This window comes from Gigantopelta aegis, chromosome 3 (assembly GCF_016097555.1).
Source record: "Gigantopelta aegis isolate Gae_Host chromosome 3, Gae_host_genome, whole genome shotgun sequence".
NCBI classification, from domain to species: domain Eukaryota; kingdom Metazoa; phylum Mollusca; class Gastropoda; order Neomphalida; family Peltospiridae; genus Gigantopelta; species Gigantopelta aegis.
This window is the reverse complement of record NC_054701.1, coordinates 1,853,515-1,880,075: the sequence shown is the minus strand read 5'-3', so window position 1 is coordinate 1,880,075 and position 26,561 is coordinate 1,853,515. Positions and strand designations below refer to the sequence as shown.

The 26,561-nt window shown below is 35.2% G+C and overlaps 1 protein-coding gene across 2 annotated transcripts in view; it reads right to left on the bottom strand.

Annotated features, from left to right (window-relative positions):
* The window catches only part of LOC121367365 (pre-rRNA 2'-O-ribose RNA methyltransferase FTSJ3-like), a 67,981-nt gene that overhangs the window by 23,778 nt on the left and 17,642 nt on the right, over nt 1-26,561 (bottom strand). For both annotated transcript variants that reach the window (XM_041491497.1, XM_041491498.1), the window contains 7 exons: nt 25,847-26,070; nt 22,012-22,105; nt 9,729-9,822; nt 8,809-9,078; nt 8,035-8,128; nt 7,008-7,092; nt 6,033-6,125 (listed from right to left, as the gene is read on the bottom strand). In XM_041491497.1, coding sequence (XP_041347431.1) covers nt 6,033-6,125; nt 7,008-7,092; nt 8,035-8,128; nt 8,809-9,078; nt 9,729-9,822; nt 22,012-22,105; nt 25,847-26,070 — 954 coding nt within the window. The remainder of the gene's footprint in view (nt 1-6,032; nt 6,126-7,007; nt 7,093-8,034; nt 8,129-8,808; nt 9,079-9,728; nt 9,823-22,011; nt 22,106-25,846; nt 26,071-26,561) is intronic.

The following is a 26,561-nucleotide window of genomic DNA, read 5'->3' as shown; positions in this document are numbered from 1 at the left end:
ATATATTTGTTTCAACACTGGCATCTATTTCATGCAGGGGGTGGGACATAGCCCAGTGGTAAAGTGCTCGCTTGATGTGCAGTTGGTCTGGGATCAATCCCTGTCGGTGGGCCCATTGGGATATTTCTCGCTCCAGCCAGTGCACCACGACTGGTATATCAAAGGCTGTGAAATGTGCTATCCTGTCTATGGGATGGTGCATATAAAATATTCCTTGCTACTAATGGAAAAATGTTGCGGGTTTCCTTTCTTAGACTATATATCGAATTAACCAAATGTCTGACATCCAATAGCTGATGATTCATAAATCAATGTGCTCTAGTGGTGTCGTTAAACAAAACAAACTATTTCGTGCAAAACATTACATTATTATGGAAGATGGAGTATTTTAAAGAAAAAGAAAAATGAAATATGTGTACTTCAGACTATATTTTTCGGTTAATAGTAAGAATTATGGTTTAGTCATAGATTTATGTTTACGTGCAACATTAGGCTTATGGTATTTGTGAAATTGTGCCCAGTGTTTTACAGATGAGACAATGTATCTCACTGAACTGTTGTTCTGTTTGCATGTGTCTTACACAAATTGTCAACTGCTACATTTTAAAAATAAGAATTTCAAACTTCTTTTTTTTAAATACCAGACTGTGTTTGGACACTTAAAAAATACTATATCTGATTATCATTTTTAATTTAATTTGTCTGAAAAACATTTGGAATATCAGAGTAGTACAGACCAGTAGTAACCGTGTTACGATTATGTTACTCCCTGGTTACACAAACATTTCACATAACCAAACAATTGGTTATCTAGTAAAAATCAAGCGGACAGACTTCCGGTTACCTGAGAATTTGAAACATTGCCCAGCGACATCAGTATTTTAAAACCGATTAGGTTAACCTATTATTTGCTGTTAGCTGACCAAATCCCAGTGCACGAAGGTCAAGGGTAATGTGTGTTTCTAGATTATCGCTTTGCCCATCAAATGTTTTCTTGAAAATACATATTTTCTGTTAACGCCCCTTCTCAGAATACACACTGTTGAACCACTAGCAGGGACTGCTTGCTGTTAGTACTTCCATTATCTTAGTCATAACACTGCAGTTTCCACTACCCTCATTTCACAAAAGTGATCAATCCATCCCCCATAAAATTACTCCAATTCACTTTTCCTTCAATCATAATACCTTTCTTCCTTTTTTTCAATGTTATCATATTTAAAGAATAAAATAAATCAAAACACTTTGAGAATAGCTTTAGATCAAACAAGCATTCTAGGAGTACTGCTAAAACATGTGAAAACCATCTGGAAAACTATATGTGACATAGTCCCCTCCGTTGGACGGTCAGGGACTAACAAGTTGGTTATAAAACCATCTGGAAAACTATATGTGACATAGTCCCCTCCGTTGGACGGTCAGGGACTAACAAGCTGGTTATAAAACCATCTGGAAAACTATATGTGACATAGTCCCCTCCGTTGGACTGTCAGGGACTAACAAGTTGGTTATAAAACCATCTGAAAAACTATATGTGACATAGTTCCCTCCGTTGGACTGTCAGGGACTAACAAGTTGGTTATAAAACCATCTGGAAAACTATATGTGACATAGTCCCCTCCGTTGGACGGTCAGGGACTAACAAGTTGTTTATAAAACCATCTGGAAAACTATATGTGACATAGTCACCTTCGTTGGACGGTCAGGGACTAACAAGTTGTTTATAAAACCATCTGGAAAACTATATGTGACATAGTCACCTCCGTTGGACGGTGAGGGACTAACAAGTTGGTTATAAAACCATCTGAAAAACTATGTGACATAGTCACCTCCATTGGACGGTCTGGGACTAACAAGTTGGTTATAAAACCATCTGGAAAACTATGTGACATAGTCCCTTCCGGTTGGACGGTCAGGGACTAACAAATTGGTTATAAAACTATATGTGACATAGTCCCCTCCGTTGGACGGTCAGGGACTAACAAGTTAGTTATAAAACCATCTGGAAAACTATATGTGACATAGTCATAGTCCCCTCCGTTGGACGGTCAGGGACTAACAAGCTGGTTATAAAACCATCTGGAAAACTATATGTGACATAGTCCCCTCCGTTGGACTGTCAGGGACTAACAAGTTGGTTATAAAACCATCTGAAAAACTATATGTGACATAGTTCCCTCCGTTGGACTGTCAGGGACTAACAAGTTGGTTATAAAACCATCTGGAAAACTATATGTGACATAGTCCCCTCCGTTGGACGGTCAGGGACTAACAAGTTGTTTATAAAACCATCTGGAAAACTATATGTGACATAGTCACCTTCGTTGGACGGTCAGGGACTAACAAGTTGTTTATAAAACCATCTGGAAAACTATATGTGACATAGTCACCTCCGTTGGACGGTGAGGGACTAACAAGTTGGTTATAAAACCATCTGAAAAACTATGTGACATAGTCACCTCCATTGGACGGTCTGGGACTAACAAGTTGGTTATAAAACCATCTGGAAAACTATGTGACATAGTCCCTTCCGGTTGGACGGTCAGGGACTAACAAATTGGTTATAAAACTATATGTGACATAGTCCCCTCCGTTGGACGGTCAGGGACTAACAAGTTAGTTATAAAACCATCTGGAAAACTATATGTGACATAGTCACCTCCGTTGGACGGTCAGGGACTAACAAGCTGGTTATAAAACCATCTGGAAAACTATGTGACATAGTCCCCTCCGTTGGACGGTCAGGGACTAACAAGTTGGTTATAAAACCATCTGGAAAACTATATGTGACATAGTCACCTCCGTTGGACAGTCAGGGACTAACAAGCTGGTTATAAAACCATCTGGAAAACTATGTGACATAGTCCCCTCCGTTGGACGGTCAGGAACTAACAAGTTGGTTATAAAACCATCTGGAAAACTATATGACATAGTCCCTTCCGGTTGGACGGTCAGGGACTAACAAATTGGTTATAAAACTATATGTGACATAGTCCCCTCCGTTGGACGGTCAGGTACTAACAAGCTGGTTATAAAACCATCTGGAAAACTATATGTGACATAGTCCCCTCCGTTGGACGGTCAAGGACTAACAAGTTGGTTATAAAACCATCTGGAAAACTATGTGACATAGTCCCCTCCGTTGGACGGTCAGGGACTAACAAGTTCGTTATAAAATGAGTGAGGAAAACAACTTTAAATTACTTGTACCCAAAATATCATGTTGAGGGGAGGTAACTGAAAGAGCACAATAAAAAGTACCTGCTATGAGGATAATTAGACTCATTTCATTTGAAGTTATTTTCGTGCTTATATCCAATTAAGGTTCAAGCATGCTGTCCTGGGCACACACCTCAGCTATCTGGGCAGTCTGTCCAGGACAGTGAGTTAGTTGTCAGTGGTTAGTGAGACAGAAGAGGATGTAGTGGTCCTACCCATTGAGTCATTAAAACTCGCTCTGGGTGGGAGTCGGTACCGAGCTACGAATCCTGTACCTGCCAGCCTTATGTCCGATGGCTTAACCACAACACCACCGAGGCCAGTACCAGGCTGCAAACCCTGCACCTACCAGTCTTATGTCTGATGGCTTAACCACGACACCACCGAGGCTGGTACCCGGCTGCAAACCCTGTACCTACCAGCCTTATGTCCGATGGCTTAACCACAACACCGGTCGGTCAGACTTTATTACCAATAATGTACAGATGAAGGGAGATAACTGATGATTAGACAGTAACATTACTGTTAACGAGATGAAGATGATTAGACAGTAATATTACGGTTAACGAGATGAAGATCATTAGACAGTAACATTACTGTCAACGAGATGAAGATCATTAGACAGTAACATTACTGTCAACGAGATGAAGATCATTAGACAGTAACATTACTGTCAACGAGATGAAGATCATTAGACAGTAACATTACTGTCAACGAGATGAAGATCATTAGACAGTAACATTACTGTCAACGAGATGAAGATCATTAGACAGTAACATTACTGTTAATGAGTTGAAGATCATTAGACAGTAATATATTAGACAGTAATATTACTGTCAACGAGATGAAGATGATGAGACTAACATTACTGTTAACGACATTAAGATGATTAGACAGTAACATTACTGTCAACGAGATGAAGATGATTAATAACATTACTGTTAATGAGATGAAGATCATTAGTAATATTACTGTCAACGAGATGAAGATGATGAGACAGTAACATTACTGTTAACGACATGAAGATGATTAGACAGTAACATTACTGTCAACGAGATGAAGATCATTAGACAGTAATATTACTGTTAACAAGATGAAGATGATTACAGTAACATTACTGTCAACGACATGAAGATCATTAGACAGTAACATTACTGTCAACGACATGAAGATGATTACAGTAACATTACTGTTAATGATATGAAGATAATTACAGTAACATTACTGTCAACGACATGAAGATTACAGTAACATTACTGTTAACGATATGAAGATAATTACAGTAACATTACTGTCAACAACATGAAGATGAGACAGTAACATTACTGTCAACGAGATGAAGATGATTAGACAGTAACATTACTGTCAATGATATGAAGATGATGAGACAGTAACATTACTGTCAACGAGATGATTAGACAGTAATATTAGTCAACGAGATGAAGATGATTAGACAGTAATATTACTGTTAACGAGATGAAGATGATTAGACAGTAACATTACTGTTAACGAGATGAAGATCATTAGACAGTAACATTACTGTTAACGAGATAAGATCATTAGACAGTAAAATTACTGTCAACGAGATGAAGATGATTAGACAGTAACATTACTGTTAACGAGATGAAGATGATTAGACAGTAACATTACTGTTAATGAGATGAAGATAATTACAGTAACATTACTGTTAACGAGATGAAGATGATGAGACAATAACATTACTGCTAATGAGGACAGAACACACTGTTAACTGCTTACTTCTTTTTCATTAGAGCATCAATTCAACAGAGAAAGAATACAGCTTAAATTTACTTAGAAATTATTAACCTATAAAATATACTGTAACTTTACATATTAACTGATATGTTATGTAATATATAGAGGTTATTACCAGTGTTTTTCGGTATCATCAATATCATATATTAGGAAAAAAAATTGTATTATGCGAGTCTCTGGCATGCATAATACATTATATTTATTCCTAATATGATATTGACGATACTGAAACACACGAGGGTAATAATATCTTTATCAAATAATCTCAAGCTTAATACATGTGTTTGTAAACTGTACAAGCAACTTTAATTCTAGTTCACCATTACAAGATATTCAAATAACGTAAGAATGTGTAATGTGGTGTCTTTTTGAATGTTCAGTGCCGTTAAAATTCAATGATGTCATTTTGGTTATCCTTACATAAATATAAACTAGTGCTTAATGCTTTTTGTTTTTGTTTTTTGAACGCTGGACAGCTTTCAGTGTAAGGTTGCTATTGAAATGTTTTTGAATGATGACTATAAATGGAGTGTCAACGTAGCACATTTGCTCAAATGTCAATAAACGTAGTGCTGTGACCTCATTAATTTACATCTGATTTGCAAAGTTAACAAATTTTAAAGTATGTGATCTGAAAAATATCACATACTTTGATTACACTATATATGCTAGCTAATATCATGTTTATCACTAAAGCTTCTGACAGATGTAAATTAGTTCACATGGGACATAAACATGATACGAAATGGGAGCTTGTTTAATATCCTATAAATGTAACTTTATAAAAATTATTATGTCATGTAATATAATGTAATTACATATACAGTAAACTGTGTTTGATTTCTACATGTCAGTGCAGTAATTAAATATCCAAGACAACCAGTGGTCGTGGTGGCCATCTTGAATATCAGTTGCATAAATCAAATAATAAACATAATCAGAATCTTTACAAGTAGAACATCTCGAGGATTTAGTAACACCACCACCAAACACACCAAGATGCAACAAAAAGCTAGATAGAGCTAAAACTATTTTACCCTTTTATGTTTTCTGGCCTTCGCTTCTGCTACTTTCTTTATAGGTCTTGCGTCTATACTCCTTTGCTTCAACTTGTACTCTTGGACGGCTTCCTGAAATGGTCCCATACAAATGCAGCATGAATTTCAAATGTAAGAACATTTGAACAACACAATTTAACAATTAAAATAGGTATTCAGCCTGGCTAACAATAGAATATTTACATTTCACAGTTTGTGATAATACTCCGATTTTAATTTAAAATTTATTAAAAAGAAAGAGAAATCCATAATGTTAAATCTTTGCAGAGATAATGGTAAAAATAATAAAATAATCGAGTGATAGTTCAATACAGTGACATTTAGCTGAACGTTCCATGTTGAAAATCGATATGGTAATGAAATGCCACTGACATCTTTTCGATACTGCAAAGCTAATATTACTTTTTCCTACTCTTTATTTTGCTAAATAAATGGTTTTAGAACAAAATCAAAGGAAGACAGTGGATTTAATTCATTGTTCTTTTATTGATCATTGAAGCAAAGTTTGTGAAGAATATCAAAGCTGCCATTTGATCATTAATTAATTGTTATTTGCCAACCGTACCCAGTCCTATGTAGTGGTGATTACACCTCTAATGGCCAACCTGAGCATGTGATATTGCACTAGCTATGTTCATGGTCAGATAATCCAGCCGAAGTGACAATAAACTCAACAATTAGTGGCGTCTTAATGATTAATAACAGTCTGATATCAGGTTTTCATGGGTACAATTTACACTAAATACACAGTTTGGGACTGAATTATTTGTCCGGTTTCTGGTTTAGAGAGTTAAACTATAGTGTTAAAAAATGTGTAAATCATGGGACCATTGTAGATGTCCGCTTTTGAGAGAATTCTACAGTCTAGAGAGAATTCTACAGTCTAGAGAGGGTCCGGTCTTGATGGGTTTCACTGTAGTTGATATAAAAATAAAATCATTTACAAATTCTCACTTTTGTGACTGGTAGCTGTAAGCGGCGATGTCTTGTTTCATCAGTTATAAACCAAGCAGGCAAACCATCATCATCGAACATGTTTCTGAAAGTACAGACATTTAAAACTATACTTAATACTTAATTATTTTTACTACACTTAACACCTAATTATTTTCACAACACTTAACACTTAATTATTATTACAACCTATTAAATGAAGAAGGAAATATTTGTAATATATGTCAACCCTGGAAATTAACCACGGCAATTAGCAATACCGTGGAGATTGCTGTGGTGTTTAACATTTTCTGTGGCATTTATTTTGCCATGGAACTTTAAATTGTCTATGTCACTTTTCTTAATTAATAATTTCTGTAATACTAACAAATTAAACTCTTCCCTTACACATTGACTATAAAACTGCCGTGGAAAATGTTGTCGATCCTGTGGAGGTGGATAGATACCACCGCCAAACAGCTACGAGAAACAGCTACTAGAGACAAGTTTCTATCATGGTTCAAGACAAGGACTGGAAAATGGAGGTGGATAGATTCCACCCAAAAACAGTTACTAGAGACAAGCTTATATCATGGTTCAAGACAAGGACTGGGAAATGGAGGTGGATAGATACCGTGCCCAAACAGCTACTAGAGACAAGTTTCTATCATGGTTCAAGACAAGGACTGGGAAATGGAGGTGGATAGATACCACCCAAAAGTTACTAGAGACAAGCTTATATCATGGTTCAAGACAAGGACTGTGATATGCAGGTGGATAGATACCACCCAAAAACAGTTACTAGAGACAAGCTTATATCATGGTTCAAGACAAGGACTGGGAAATGGAGGTGGATAGATACCATGCCCAAACAGCTACTAGAGACAAGTTTCTATCATGGTTCAAAACAAGGACTGGGATATGGAGGTGGATAAGTGCTGTTAGACCAGAAAGACAAACATGGATGGACATAAAAAGATAAGAAGAAAACAAACGGCAGACACAATCCTTCTCAGTTTTATCTAGTGTTACTGTCACGATGGCTTACCTGTTATACGCACCATCTATAATGTCCCTCTTTCGTTTGCGAGATTCAATCATTGCTTCTCCTATTGCTAGCCCCACTTCATCAAGTCTACCTACTGTGGTTGAAAAAACATTAGTGGAAAACACTTTAGAATTTAGAGTACCTCATTTCATTGTCGTTTTAACTGGATTTTCATGTTTATATCCTATTACGGTTCAAGCACCCTGTCCTGGACAAACACCTCAGATATCTAGTGTGTCGGTCCAGAGTGGAGTTAATGGTTAGTGAGAGAGAAGTTTGGTATACTGGACGTACACCACCTATCAAGCTTGTGATGAGCAGTACCAGGGTGCGAATCCAGAACCGTAAGACTAATGTCTTAACCACTGAGACAAGGAGAACATGTCATCTCAGTTGTTTTCTTTTTTATGTTGAATCAACAGGATAGTCCGGTCACTGTTTACTTTAAAAATCTACGCTAACTACAGACGTGAAAACAAACGCTAAAGGCATGTTTTCACTTTGTAACTTGTACTAATAATTTGTAGCAATGTAATCTACACAATGTTAAAAACAATTCTACATTTAAGCTGAAACTCCAGGTTTTCAAAATTACAAACACATATGAATACCCCCCACAATTTGATACTTTAAACTTAGCATGTTATAATATTAAATGTATTATTACAACAGTTAGATTTCACACTGTGAGGGAGTTAAAACAATTAAATGATGTCATTATTAACAGTCCACTGACAACATGAATAAACTTAAGACCAGTGATATAAAAAATACCTGGTTCTTCGGGCGGAACTATTTCAAATCCATCTTTTGCATTGGTCTTATTTCTCAACAATTTCAGTTTTCTTTTTTTTGAACTCTGCAGAATGTGTCTCTCGTCGTAGTCACTGTTGTCTGAGTCGGAGGATGAACTACTCGAGTCATCGGCGTCAGAATGTTCTGACAGACTCGCATTCCCTGAGTCATAGTTCTCTTTAACCTTTTTTGGCTTTGTCAACTTTGACGTTGTTTTATTTACAGGTTTTTCTTCTGACATTTCTCTACCTTGAAAAAAAAAAAAATTCAAATAAAATTTTATCATGAATTAAAGATGAACAATGATGGATGATACTCTAAACTAAGTTTTATTGATGTATGACTTAAGAGTTGAAACCATGACCGCTGGTTAAGTCAGTCCTACACAACTGGTGTTTATAGTTGTTGATATTTAAATGTTGTAAATTAACTGTTACAATCAGCTATCGATACCTGAAAATGACTGCAACATGCCTCCATTGTTGTCAAGCAAAAATACTTGCCGCAAACCAAGGTATTTTCCATTGATAAACTAAAAATAAAGCAGCCATAGTGTCAGTAACCGTTTTTTGTTTTGTATTTCCTGTCTTTCCGGTGAGTGTCGTGTGCAAAACGGCGGGAAATATGAATTGGGGAATGCACTGTATACAGTGTACAGTATGTTGACTGGCGTGACGTCGGGCAAGATATCTCGCCTGCAGTAGTCAGAAGGTTAAAAAGGGACTGTGAAAAACTACTTGTTTGGAGGATATTCCAGTTTACAGAGGGTCCGGTTTTGAGAGGTTTATATGCCTATCAACTGGAAAGGTAAATATCAAGACAGATAAGAGCAAACATAACTGATAAATACAAATCAAAACACCACCAATATTTTCCAAGTAAATGAAATTTCAAAGAACCTAAAATTGTTCCACCACGTTTTTTGTAATCAGCAGCCATTTTCTCTATCTCCAAATCTTCATTTTCATCTTCATCAAGATCAGCAAACACATCCTGAAAATATAGGACAGATTTTAACAACATTTACATGTACTTATTCATACAGTCAAATTGATCCTTACAAGAGAGACTTTAACAATATTTACATGTACGTATTCACACAGTCAAACTGATCTTTACAGGACAGACTTTAACAATATTTACATGTATGTATTCACACAGTCAAATTGATCTTTACAGGACAGACTTTAACAATATTTACATGTACGTATTCACACAGTCAAACTGATCTTTACAGGACAGACTTTAACAATATTTACATGTACTTATTCACACAGTCAAATTGATCTTTACAGGACAGACTTTAACAATATTTACATGTATGTATTCACACAGTCAAACTGATCTTTACAGGACAGATTTTAACAATATTTACATGTACGTATTCACACAGTCAAACTGATCTTTACAGGACAGACTTTAACATTATCTTTACAGGACAGATTTTAACAATATTTACATGTACTTATTCACACAGTCAAATTGATCTTTACAGGACAGACTTTAACAATATTTACATGTACGTATTCACACAGTCAAATTGATCTTTACAGGACAGACTTTAACAATATTTACATGTACGTATTCACACAGTCAACTGATCTTTACAAGACAGACTTTAACAATATTTACATGTACTTATTCACACAGTCAAACTGATCTTTACAGGACAGACTTTAACAATATTATCTTTACAGGACAGATTTTAACAATATTTACATGTACTTATTCACACAGTCAAACTGATCTTTACAGGACAGATTTTACCAATATTATCTTTACAGGACAGATTTTAACAATATTTACATGTACGTATTCACACAGTCAAATTGATCTTTACAGGACAGATTTTAACAATATTATCTTTACAGGACAGATTTTAACAATATTTACATGTACTTATTCACACAATCAAACTGATCTTTACAGGACAGACTTTAACAATATTTACATGTACGTATTCACACAGTCAAACTGATCTTTACAGGACAGAATTTAACAATATTTACATGTACTTATTCACACAGTCAAACTGATCTTTACAGGACAGACTTTAACAATATTTACATGTACGTATTCACACAGTCAAACTGATCTTTACAGGACAGATTTTAACAATATTATCTTTACAGAACAGATTTTAACAATATTTACATGTACATATTCACACAGTCAAACTGATCTTTACAGGACAGACTTTAACAATATTTACATGTATGTATTCACACAGTCAAACTGATCTTTACAGGACAGACTTTAACAATATTATCTTTACAAGACAGACTTTAACAATATTTACATGTACGTATTCACACAGTCAAACTGATCTTTACAGGACAGACTTTAACAATATTTACATGTATGTATTCACACAGTCAAATTGATCTTTACAGGACAGACTTTAACAATATTTACATGTATGTATTCACACAGTCAAATTGATCTTTACAGGACAGATTTTAACAATATTTACATGTACGTATTCACACAGTCAAACTGATCTTTACAGGACAGACTTTAACAATATTATCTTTACAGGACAGATTTTAACAATATTTACATGTACTTATTCACAGTCAAACTGATCTTTACAGGACAGACTTTAACAATATTTACATGTACGTATTCACACAATCACACTGATCTTTACAGGACAGACTTTAACAATATTATCTTTACAGGACAGATTTTAACAATATTTACATGTACTTATTCACACAGTCAAACTGATCTTTACAGGACAGACTTTAACAATATTTACATGTACGTATTCACACAGTCAAACTGATCTTTACAAGACAGACTTTAACAATATTTACATGTACGTATTCACACAGTCAAACTGATCTTTACAGGACAGATTTTAACAATATTTACATGTACTTATTCACACAGTCAAACTGATCTTTACAGGACAGACTTTAACAATATTAACTTTACAGGACAGATTTTAACAATATTTACATGTACTTATTCACACAGTCAAACTGATCTTTACAGGACAGATTTTACCAATATTATTTTTACAGGACAGATTTTAACAATATTTACATGTACGTATTCACACAGTCAAATTGATCTTTAAAGGACAGACTTTAACAATATTTACATGTACGTATTCACACAGTCAAACTGATCTTTACAGGACAGACTTTAACAATATCATCTTTACAGGACAGATTTTAACAATATTTACATGTACTTATTCACACAGTCAAATTGATCTTTACAGGACAGACTTTAACAATATTTACATGTACGTATTCACACAGTCAAACTGATCTTTACAGGACAGATTTTAACAATATTTACATGTACGTATTCACACAGTCAAACTGATCTTTACAGGACAGACTTTAACAATATTATCTTTACAGGACAGATTTTAACAATATTTACATGTACTTATTCACACAGTCAAACTGATCTTTACAGGACAGATTTTACCAATATCATCTTTACAGGACAGATTTTAACAATATTTACATGTACGTATTCACACAGTCAAATTGATCTTTACAGGACAGACTTTAACAATATTTACATGTACGTATTCACACAGTCAAACTGATCTTTACAGGACAGACTTTAACAATATTATCTTTACAGGACAGATTTTAACAATATTTACATGTACTTATTCACACAGTCAAATTGATCTTTACAGGACAGACTTTAACAATATTTACATGTACATATTCACACAGTCAAACTGATCTTTACAGGACAGATTTTAACAATATTTACATGTACGTATTCACACAGTCAAACTGATCTTTACAGGACAGACTTTAACAATATTATCTTTACAGGACAGATTTTAACAATATTTACATGTACTTATTCACACAGTCAAATTGATCTTTACAGGACAGACTTGAACAATATTTACATGTACGTATTCACAGTCAAACTGATCTTTACAAGACAGACTTTAACAATATTTACATGTACGTATTCACACAGTCAAACTGATCTTTACAGGACAGATTTTAACAATATTTACATGTACTTATTCACACAGTCAAACTGATCTTTACAAGACAGACTTTAACAATATTAACTTTACAGGACAGATTTTAACAATATTTACATGTACTTATTCACACAGTCAAACTGATCTTTACAGGACAGATTTTACCAATATTATTTTTACAGGACAGATATTAACAATATTTACATGTACGTATTCACACAGTCAAATTGATCTTTACAGGACAGACTTTAACAATATTATCTTTACAGAACAGATTTTAACAATATTTACATGTACTTATTCACAGTCAAACTGATCTTTACAGGACAGACTTTAACAATATTTACATGTACTTATTCACACAGTCAAATTGATCTTTACAGGACAGACTTTAACAATATTTACATGTATGTATTCACACAGTCAAACTGATCTTTACAGGACAGATTTTAACAATATTTACATGTACGTATTCACACAGTCAAACTGATCTTTACAGGACAGACTTTAACAATATTATCTTTACAGGACAGATTTTAACAATATTTACATGTACTTATTCACACAGTCAAATTGATCTTTACAGGACAGACTTTAACAATATTTACATGTACGTATTCACACAGTCAAATTGATCTTTACAGGACAGACTTTAACAATATTTACATGTACGTATTCACACAGTCAAACTGATCTTTACAAGACAGACTTTAACAATATTTACATGTACTTATTCACACAGTCAAACTGATCTTTACAGGACAGACTTTAACAATATTATCTTTACAGGACAGATTTTAACAATATTTACATGTACTTATTGACACAGTCAAACTGATCTTTACAGGACAGATTTTACCAATATTATCTTTACAGGACAGATTTTAACAATATTTACATGTACGTATTCACACAGTCAAATTGATCTTTACAGGACAGATTTTAACAATATTATCTTTACAGGACAGATTTTAACAATATTTACATGTACTTATTCACACAATCAAACTGATCTTTACAGGACAGACTTTAACAATATTTACATGTACTTATTCACACAGTCAAATTGATCTTTACAGGACAGACTTTAACAATATTTACATGTACTTATTCACACAGTCAAACTGATCTTTACAGGACAGACTTTAACAATATTTACATGTACGTATTCACACAGTCAAACTGATCTTTACAGGACAGATTTTAACAATATTATCTTTACAGAACAGATTTTAACAATATTTACATGTACATATTCACACAGTCAAACTGATCTTTACAGGACAGACTTTAACAATATTTACATGTATGTATTCACACAGTCAAACTGATCTTTACAGGACAGACTTTAACAATATTATCTTTACAAGACAGACTTTAACAATATTATCTTTACAAGACAGACTTTAACAATATTTACATGTATGTATTCACACAGTCAAACTGATCTTTACAGGACAGATTTTAACAATATTATCTTTACAGAACAGATTTTAACAATATTTACATGTACATATTCACACAGTCAAACTGATCTTTACAGGACAGACTTTAACAATATTTACATGTATGTATTCACACAGTCAAACTGATCTTTACAGGACAGACTTTAACAATATTATCTTTACAAGACAGACTTTAACAATATTTACATGTACGTATTCACACAGTCAAACTGATCTTTACAGGACAGACTTTAACAATATTTACATGTATGTATTCACACAGTCAAATTGATCTTTACAGGACAGACTTTAACAATATTTACATGTATGTATTCACACAGTCAAATTGATCTTTACAGGACAGATTTTAACAATATTTACATGTACGTATTCACACAGTCAAACTGATCTTTACAGGACAGACTTTAACAATATTATCTTTACAGGACAGATTTTAACAATATTTACATGTACTTATTCACAGTCAAACTGATCTTTACAGGACAGACTTTAACAATATTTACATGTACGTATTCACACAATCACACTGATCTTTACAGGACAGACTTTAACAATATTATCTTTACAGGACAGATTTTAACAATATTTACATGTACTTATTCACACAGTCAAACTGATCTTTACAGGACAGACTTTAACAATATTTACATGTACGTATTCACACAGTCAAACTGATCTTTACAAGACAGACTTTAACAATATTTACATGTACGTATTCACACAGTCAAACTGATCTTTACAGGACAGACTTTAACAATATTAACTTTACAGGACAGATTTTAACAATATTTACATGTACTTATTCACACAGTCAAACTGATCTTTACAGGACAGATTTTACCAATATTATTTTTACAGGACAGATTTTAACAATATTTACATGTACGTATTCACACAGTCAAATTGATCTTTAAAGGACAGACTTTAACAATATTTACATGTACGTATTCACACAGTCAAACTGATCTTTACAGGACAGACTTTAACAATATCATCTTTACAGGACAGATTTTAACAATATTTACATGTACTTATTCACACAGTCAAATTGATCTTTACAGGACAGACTTTAACAATATTTACATGTACGTATTCACACAGTCAAACTGATCTTTACAGGACAGATTTTAACAATATTTACATGTACGTATTCACACAGTCAAACTGATCTTTACAGGACAGACTTTAACAATATTATCTTTACAGGACAGATTTTAACAATATTTACATGTACTTATTCACACAGTCAAACTGATCTTTACAGGACAGATTTTACCAATATCATCTTTACAGGACAGATTTTAACAATATTTACATGTACGTATTCACACAGTCAAATTGATCTTTACAGGACAGACTTTAACAATATTTACATGTACGTATTCACACAGTCAAACTGATCTTTACAGGACAGACTTTAACAATATTATCTTTACAGGACAGATTTTAACAATATTTACATGTACTTATTCACACAGTCAAATTGATCTTTACAGGACAGACTTTAACAATATTTACATGTACATATTCACACAGTCAAACTGATCTTTACAGTCAAACTGATCTTTACAGGACAGATTTTAACAATATTTACATGTACGTATTCACACAGTCAAACTGATCTTTACAGGACAGACTTTAACAATATTATCTTTACAGGACAGATTTTAACAATATTTACATGTACTTATTCACACAGTCAAATTGATCTTTACAGGACAGACTTGAACAATATTTACATGTACGTATTCACAGTCAAACTGATCTTTACAAGACAGACTTTAACAATATTTACATGTACGTATTCACACAGTCAAACTGATCTTTACAGGACAGATTTTAACAATATTTACATGTACTTATTCACACAGTCAAACTGATCTTTACAGGACAGACTTTAACAATATTAACTTTACAGGACAGATTTTAACAATATTTACATGTACTTATTCACACAGTCAAACTGATCTTTACAGGACAGATTTTACCAATATTATTTTTACAGGACAGATATTAACAATATTTACATGTACGTATTCACACAGTCAAATTGATCTTTACAGGACAGACTTTAACAATATTATCTTTACAGAACAGATTTTAACAATATTTACATGTACTTATTCACAGTCAAACTGATCTTTACAGGACAGACTTTAACAATATTTACATGTACGTATTCACACAGTCAAACTGATCTTTACAGGACAGACTTTAACAATATTTACATGTACTTATTCACACAGTCAAATTGATCTTTACAGGACAGACTTTAACAATATTTACATGTATGTATTCACACAGTCAAACTGATCTTTACAGGACAGATTTTAACAATATTTACATGTACGTATTCACACAGTCAAACTGATCTTTACAGGACAGACTTTAACAATATTATCTTTACAGGACAGATTTTAACAATATTTACATGTACTTATTCACACAGTCAAATTGATCTTTACAGGACAGACTTTAACAATATTTACATGTATGTATTCACACAGTCAAATTGATCTTTACAGGACAGACTTTAACAATATTTACATGTACGTATTCACACAGTCAAACTGATCTTTACAAGACAGACTTTAACAATATTTACATGTACTTATTCACACAGTCAAACTGATCTTTACAGGACAGACTTTAACAATATTATCTTTACAGGACAGATTTTAACAATATTTACATGTACTTATTGACACAGTCAAACTGATCTTTACAGGACAGATTTTACCAATATTATCTTTACAGGACAGATTTTAACAATATTTACATGTACGTATTCACACAGTCAAATTGATCTTTACAGGACAGATTTTAACAATATTATCTTTACAGGACAGATTTTAACAATATTTACATGTACTTATTCACACAATCAAACTGATCTTTACAGGACAGACTTTAACAATATTTACATGTACTTATTCACACAGTCAAATTGATCTTTACAGGACAGACTTTAACAATATTTACATGTACTTATTCACACAGTCAAACTGATCTTTACAGGACAGACTTTAACAATATTTACATGTACGTATTCACACAGTCAAACTGATCTTTACAGGACAGATTTTAACAATATTATCTTTACAGAACAGATTTTAACAATATTTACATGTACATATTCACACAGTCAAACTGATCTTTACAGGACAGACTTTAACAATATTTACATGTATGTATTCACACAGTCAAACTGATCTTTACAGGACAGACTTTAACAATATTATCTTTACAAGACAGACTTTAACAATATTATCTTTACAAGACAGACTTTAACAATATTTACATGTACGTATTCACACAGTCAAACTGATCTTTACAGGACAGACTTTAACAATATTATCTTTACAGGACAGACTTTAATCATATGTACTTATCTGTAGAGTAAAATTAATCTATACATGACAAGACGAGGATAATCAGAATATATATAAGTCAAATATACATTCATACAACTAATCTGTACAGGACAGTTTTGAACCATTTCTATTTATTTGTTAACATGACATACTGTAACCATATCTGTATGATAATAACAAAAATCATCCACCAGTTTAGGGTGACACTCTGCTCAGACACTGGACAGACTTGTAAACAAAAGTAAACACTACTTTCTTTTGACATTCATAGCACATCCTACCCCCTATACTACAAAGTCAGGTTAAAACACTGGTCAAACAGCACAACATTGGCTGACAAGCCTTGAGACACCGCACAACACTGGCTGACAAGCCTTGAGACACCGCACAACACTGGCTGACAAGCCTTGGGACACCGCGCAACACTGGCTGCCAAGCCTTGGGGCACCGCGCAACACTGGCTGCCAAGCCTTGGGGCACCGCGCAACACTGGCTGCCAAGCCTTGGGGCACCGCGCAACACTGGCTGCCAAGCCTTGGGGCACCGCGCAACACTGGCTGCCAAGCCTTGGGGCACCGCGCAACACTGGCTGCCAAGCCTTGGGGCACCGCGCAACACTGGCTGCCAAGCCTTGGGGCACCGCGCAACACTGGCTGCCAAGCCTTGGGGCACCGCGCAACACTGGCTGCCAAGCCTTGGGGCACCGCGCAACACTGGCTGCCAAGCCTTGGGGCACCGCGCAACACTGGCTGCCAAGCCTTGAGACACCGCACAACACTGGCTGCCAAGTCTTGAGACACCGCACAACACTGGCTGCCAAGCCTTGAGGTAGTACTATACCAAATAACTTCCGGCTGGGTCAAAGTTCGAGGTGCACCCAACTTTTGATAGAGAAGTGAACACCACAAGTCCTGTGATTGGTTATAAATGTGAGTGTGTTGGTTGTAAAAAATAATAATTTCATCTGGGTAAAATAAATGTGCAATTTTATTTCATCTAGTACCAATGTGTCAAGTAGCCTTGTGCTTGAAACATGTATGGGGTACCTGTAAACAAAAGTACTCAAATTTTGTGCGAAACTAGGGTAGTCATAGATGCTACCCGTTATCTCAGAAACGAGCAGCTTGACCCCCATTTTTTTCTGATTCACTTTAAGTGTAAGGGGTGGTAGTATTTATATCCGTGGCGTTTATGTCGGTTGATACGTTGCAGGTAGGAGTTTTAGCCGCATATGTTACTATTGTCATCTATGGGATTGGATTTGGTAGTATACACCCTATAGCACATATTCAGTGCATAATAAAAAATATTATGATTTTGTCATTTTATTTAATTAAACTATACTGGTTGATTAATTAGCCATCACTCGATCATGCAAGTTCACAATGACCTTGACCTTGACAATAATCTCTGTACATGGCTCTGAATGGAGTTTGAATCAAAGTAAGCACTGAAGAAAAGTTGGTTTTGGCCTATAATTCATACTGTAAAGATTTCAATAATTTCTTTTTACATGGTATTTGACTTGCCATATACAACTGCTCTTAAATATGGTATTATATATAGGCAACCTGAACTAAGATTTTAATAGCAATTTATTTTTATATTAAAAATAGCATGTGCCAATAGTGGGTTAATGTCTTTAGTTTCCATTAACATTGTTAATTTTTTATGTATGAAATTCTGAAAACTCAAATTTGTAAAGAAGTTGATTTTTATTGTCATTTTGACATATTTATAGGGTGCTAAGTTATATTTTAGACAAATTTGTAGTTTTATGCAAAATTTAAAGTAAATTTGAAGAAAAACTTTACCAAAAACATAATTAAATTTGTTGTCACTATTGTGCCTTCTGTTCTTATTTGTACATAACAATAAGGTTGTTAAACATATACTTAGATCTCCAGATCATTTTTGTTTCTTAATAATCACTTAGTTAGCTCTCATGAAAACCATTTTGAGTTTATACTAGATTCAGAACCAATTTTTTAAGATTTGATTATCTGCCTTGGATTAAGTTGATAATTTATTTTATTGTTAAAGCTGTATTACCTAATGTTACTAGCTAAATAAAATGCTGGATTACAGATTGTAGGAATACATCTAATGTACATATTGTATTCATCCGGATTAGAAAATAATGCAAGAAAATAGATGTTCGGGTAATTTTGTCATTTAAAAATAGTTTTTATCAGTAATTAATCAAAAATAAATGTGTTAAAGCTGCATGATTATTCCAGATATCACAACTATTAAAACCTCCAACTACAGTAGGCTATAAATAAAATATAGTCAGGAATATTGTTGGCTGCCAATGGTTTTGATGGTTCATTATGAAAATCAGCATGGCCGATGGATTTGAAATTCCCACACCTGGTAACTTGAAGACACCCACACCCAGCATACAGGATTTCCTCCCAACACTAATGTTCAGGACATTAAGTCATTACTTCATACAGGTACAGTCATGTTTGTGTTTCCTTCCTCAGACAGTGTATTTTTTTAATACTGATATTTCTTTGATGTGCCTGTTAAGGTCTTCATAATCTAGGGGTCAATCAAGTGCATGTGTTTTAATGGTATTCTTTAAAGGGGTAGAGGTACTCTGACTATCTTTGTTGTCTCTACATATATACCTGAGTACACACACCCAACTGAAAGTAAATATCTTCAGGAGTTTTATTTTAAAACATTTTGTTGTTTAATATGACATATTGCATTTGTACAAAACTATATGCAATATATATGCTTTTTGAGGTGTACATTATATTAGGTTGCACTGTAGAAACAACAGTTTCAGTGAGGTTGTCAGTTTATGTCAGAATACACCAGATCCTGGTTGTCATAAAGACACATAGCTGGACACTTTTTGAAAAATGTATGTTATCAGTATAGGTAGTACTATACCAAATAACTTCCGGCTGGGTCAAAGTTCGAGGTGCACCCAACTTTTGATAGAGAAGTGAACACCACAAGTCCTGTGATTGGTTATAAATGTGAGTGTGTTGATTGTGAAAAATAATAATTTCATCTGGGTAAAATAAATGTGCAATTTTATTTCATCTAGTACCAATGTGTCAAGTAGCCTTGTGCTTGAAACATGTATGGGGTACCTGTAAAAAAAAGTACTCAAATTTTGTGCGAAACTAGGGTAGTCATAGACGCTACCCGTTATCTCAGAAACGAGCAGCTTGACCCCCATTTTTTTCTGATTCACTTTAAGTGTAAGGGGTGGTAGTATTTATATCCGTGGCGTTTATGTCGGTTGATACGTTGCAGGTAGGAGTTTTAGCCGCATATGTTACTATTGTCGTCTATGGGATTTGATTTGGTAGTATACACCCTTGAGACACCGCACAACACTGGCTGCCAAGCCTTGGGTCGGTCACCGCACAACACTGGCTGCCAAGCCTTGAGACACCGCACAACACTGGCTGCCAAGCCTTGGGTCACCGCACAACACTGGCTGACAAGCCTTGGGTCACCGCACAACACTGGCTGACAAGCTTTGAGACACCGCGCAACACTGGCTGACAAGCCTTGGGGCACCGCAGAACACTGGCTGACAAGCCTTGAGACACCGCACAACACTGGCTGACAAGCCTTGAGACACCGCACAGCACTGGCTGACAACCCTTGGGGCATCACATAACACTGGCTGACAAGCCTTGGGGCACCACATAACACTGGCTGATACAGTTACTGACCTTGATGAACACTGAAGAATAAGATGGTACACTGGAGAATGAGATGATACAGTTACTGACCTTGTTGAACACTGAAGAATGAGATGATACAGTTACTGACCTTGTTGAACACTGAAGAATGAGATGATACAGTTACTGACCTTGTTGAACACTGAAGAATGAGATGATACAGTTACTGACCTTGTTGAACACTGAAGAATGAGATGATACATTTACTGACCTTGCTGAACACTGAAGAATAAGATGATACAGTTACTGACCTTGTTGAACACTGGAGAATGAGATGGTACAGTTACTGACCTTGTTAACACTGGAGAATGAGATGGTACAGTTACTGACTTTGTTGAACACTGAAGTATGAGATGATACAGTTACTGACCTTGCTGAACACTGAAGGATGAGATGATACAGTTACTGACCTTGCTGAACACTGAAGGATGAGATGGTACAGTTACTGACTTTGTTGAACACTGGAGAATGAGATGATACAGTTACTGACCTTGCTGAACACTGAAGGATGAGATGATACAGTTACTGACCTTGCTGAACACTGAAGTATGAGATGATACAGTTACTGACCTTGCTGAACACTGAAGAATGAGATGATACAGATACTGACCTTGTTGAACACTGAAGGATGAGATGATACAGTTACTGACCTTGCTGAACCAGGCATTGAGTTTACGCTGCGTCCTCGCGTCACTTGTTTCCAAGTCAACCATTAAAGGATTCTTATCCGTTTCCTCATCATTACTGCAAAAATATGACACATGTGAAATGCAAATAAAACAAAATAAATAATGTTAAATAAAATAGTGTACAAAGTGTGACTTTGAAGATTTACAAAAATGGAGTTTGATGAAAACAGAATGATGATATATTTAAGAATTGTCTGTTACTTCTTTTACGTTCATCAGGGTATGAATAAAAAAAATCATCCACAAACTGTGTGAATTGGTCTGTACCCATGGTTTGCGTGTTCGTGGTCGGACACTTCCTCAAACTCGGACTCTACCCCCTCAAGGTGTATGTACAATATTAGACGGCCCGTACCCATGGTTTGCGTGTTCATGGTCGGACACTTCCTCAAACTCGGACTCTACCCCCTTCAGGTAGTACTAAACCAAATAACTTCCGGCTGGGTCAAAGTGCGAGGTGCACCGAACTTTTGATAGAGAAGTGAACACCACAAGTCCTGTGATTGGTTATAAATGTGAGTGTGTTGGTTGTAAAAAATAATAGTTTCATCTGGGTAAAAAAAAATTGCAATTTTATTTCATCTAGTACCAATGTGTCAAGTAGCCTTGTGCTTGAAACATGTATGGGGTACCTGTAAAAAAAAGTACTCGAATTTTGTGCGAAACTAGGGTAGTCATAGACGCTACCCGTTATCTCAGAAACGAGCAGCTTGACCCCCATTTTTTTCTGATTCATTTTAAGTGTAAGGGGTGGTAGTATTTATATCCGTGGCGTTTATGTCGGTTGATACGTTGCAGGTAGGAGTTTTAGCTGCATATGTTACTATTGTCGTCTATGGGATTTGATTTGGTAGTATACACCCTATAGCACATATTCAGTGCATAATAATAAATATTATGATTTTGTCATTTTATTTAATTAAACTATACTGGTTGATAAATTAGCCATCACTCGATAATGCAAGTTCACAATGACCTTGACCTTGACAATAATCTCTGTACATGGCTCTGAATGGAGTTTGAATCAAAGTTAGCACTGAAGAAAAGTTGGTTTTGGCCTAAATTCATACTGTAAAGATTTCAATAATTTCTTTTTACATGGTATTTGACTTGCCATATACAACTGCTCTTAAATATGGTATTATATATAAGCAACCTGAACTAAGATTTTAATAGCAATTTATTTTTATATTAAAAATAGCATGTCCCAATAGTGGGTTAATGTCTTTAGTTTCCATTAACATTGTTAATTTTTTATGTATGAAATTCTGAAAACTCAAATTGTAAAGAAGTTGATTTTTATTGTCATTTTGACATATTTATAGGGTGCTAAGTTATATTTTAGACAAATTTGTAGTTTTATGCAAAATTTAAAGTAAATTTTAAGAAAAACTTTACCAAAAACATAATTAAATTTGTTGTCACTATTGTGCCTTCTGTTCTTATTTGTACATAACAATAAGGTTGTTAAACATATACTTAGATCTCCAGATAATTTGTTTTTTTTTAATAATCACTTAGTTAGCTCTCATGAAAAGCATTTTGAGTTTATACTAGATTCAGAACCAATTTTTTCAGATCTGATTATCTGCCTTGGATTAAGTTGATAATTTATTTTATTGTTAAAGCTGTATTACCTAATGTTACCAGCTAAATAAAATGCTGGATTACAGATTGTAGGAATACATCTAATGTACATATTGTATTCATCCGGATTAGAAAATAATGCAAGAAAATAGATGTTCGGGTAATTTTGTCATTTAAAAATAGTTTTTTTTCAGTAATTAATCAAAAATAAATGTGTTAAAGCTGCATGATTATTCCAGATATTACAACTATTAAAACCTCCAACTACAGTAGGCTATAAATAAAATATAGTCAGGAATATTGGTGGCTGCCAATAGTTTTGATGGTTCATTATGAAAATCAGCATGGCCGATGGATTTGAAATTCGCACATCTGGTAACTTGAAGACACCCACACCAAGCATACAGGATTTCCTCCCAACACTAATGTTCCGGACATTAAGTCATTACTTCATACAGGTACAGTCATGTTTGTGTTTCCTTCCTCAGACAGTGTATTTTTTTAATACTGATATTTCTTTGATGTGCCTGTTAAGGTCTTCATAATCTATGGGTCAATCAAGTGCATGTGTTTTAATGGAATTCATTAAAGGGGTAGAGGTACTCTGACTATCTTTGTTGTCTCTACATTTATACCTGAGTACACACACCCAACTGAAAGTAAATATCTTCAGAAGTTTTATTTTAAAACATTTTGTTGTTTAATATTACATATTGCATTTGTACAAAACTATATGCAATATATATGCTTTTTGAGGTGTACATTATATTAGGTTGCACTGTAGAAACAACAGTTTCAGTGAGGTTGTCAGTTTATGTCAGAATACACCAGATCCTGGTTGTCATAAAGACACATAGCTGGACACTTTTTGAAAAATGTATGTTATCAGTATAGGTAGTACTAAACAACTTCCGGCTGGGTCAAAGTGCGAGGTGCACCGAACTTTTGATAGAGAAGTGAACACCACAAGTCCTGTGATTGGTTATAAATGTGAGTGTGTTGGTTGTAAAAAATAATAGTTTCATCTGGGTAAAAAAAAATTGCAATTTTATTTCATCTAGTACCAATGTGTCAAGTAGCCTTGTGCTTGAAACATGTATGGGGTACCTGTAAAAAAAAGTACTCGAATTTTGTGCGAAACTAGGGTAGTCATAGACGCTACCCGTTATCTCAGAAACGAGCAGCTTGACACCCATTTTTTTCTGATTCATTTTAAGTGTAAGGGGTGATAGTATTTATATCCGTGGCGTTTATGTCGGTTGATACGTTGCAGGTAGGAGTTTTAGCCACATATGTTACTATTGTCGTCTATGGGATTTGATTTGGTAGTATACACCCTAGTACAATATTAGACAGCCCGTACCCATGGTTTGCGTGTTCGTGGTCGGACACTTCCTCAAACTCGGACTCTACCCCCTTCAAGGTGTATGTACAATATTAGACGGCCCGTACCCATGGTTTGCGTGTTCGTGGTCGGACTCTATCCCCTCAAGGTGTATGTACAATATTAGACGGCCCGTACCCGTGGTTTGCGTGTTCATGGTCGGACACTTCCTCAAACTTGGACTCTACCCCCTTCAAGGTGTATGTACAATATTAGACAGCCCGTACCCATGGTTTGCGTGTTCGTGGTCGGACACTTCCTCAAACTCGGACTCTACCCCCTTCAAGGTGTATGTACAATATTAGACGGCCCGTACCCATGGTTTGCGTGTTCGTGGTCAGACTCTATCCCCTCAAGGTGTATGTACAATATTAGACGGCCCGTACCCATGGTTTGCGTGTTCGTGGTCGGACTCTATCCCCTTAAGGTGTATGTACAATATTAGACGGCCCGTACCCATGGTTTGCGTGTTCATGGTCGGACACTTCCTCAAACTCAGACTCTACCCCCTTCAAGGTGTATGTACAATATTAGACGGCCCGTACCCATGGTTTGCGTGTTTGTGGTCGGACTCTATCCCCTCAAGGTGTATGTACAATATTAGACGGCCCGTACCCATGGTTTGCATGTTCGTGGTCGGACTCTACCCCCTCAAGGTGTGTGTACAATATTAGACGGCCCGTACCCATGGTTTGCGTGTTTGTGGTCGGACTCTATCCCCTCAAGGTGTATGTACAATACTAGATGGCCCATACCCATGGTTTGCATGTTCGTGGTCGGACTCTACCCCCTCAAGGTGTGTGTACAATATTAGACGGCCCATACCCATGGCTTGCGTGTTCGTGGTCGGACTCTTCCTCAAACTCGGGGTCGGACTCGAACTCCTCCTCCGACACGTCGTCAGGGTCGAGGTAGTTCTTCGAGTCGCGCGCGAACCTCATCTTGGGATTGTTCAGGTTCAGTGGGATGTACGAGTCGAGCTCCTCCTGCTGAGTCGCCAGATCCGAGTCCAGCACGCTCTGGTCGCCAGCCTCAATGTTCTCCAGATCCTGTGTTAAAACATTCACTAACATTCAGTTTAGTCATTCTTATTTCAGCACGTTTTGACTTCTAAGCATTATTTCAGTAAAATCTGACCTGTGATACATGCATAAATCTAAAAAAATACCAAAATGTTCATTCAGCTAGGACTTGTTACATGATGATTCCTATCAATACTTGCCATGTTGTTGTTTAAACTACAGTAAAGTACACTGATAACGAACATGCTTAGAACGAACTACTGCATAGAGCGAGCGATCGTAAAGTCCCGTTTTATCTCCCTAGCCTATACATGAATAACAAATTTATGCCAATGTGTACAATAAACTACTGCTATAACAAAGTAACTATGATGGTCCCTTGTGGTTCGCTATAACAGTTCTTTACTGTAGTAAATTTAACAATATGTTATAACCTCAACACCTGACAATGGAGGAACATTTATTTTGTTTTACCATAATTAAAGAAAAATGAAGAATATATCTACTAACCTTTAATT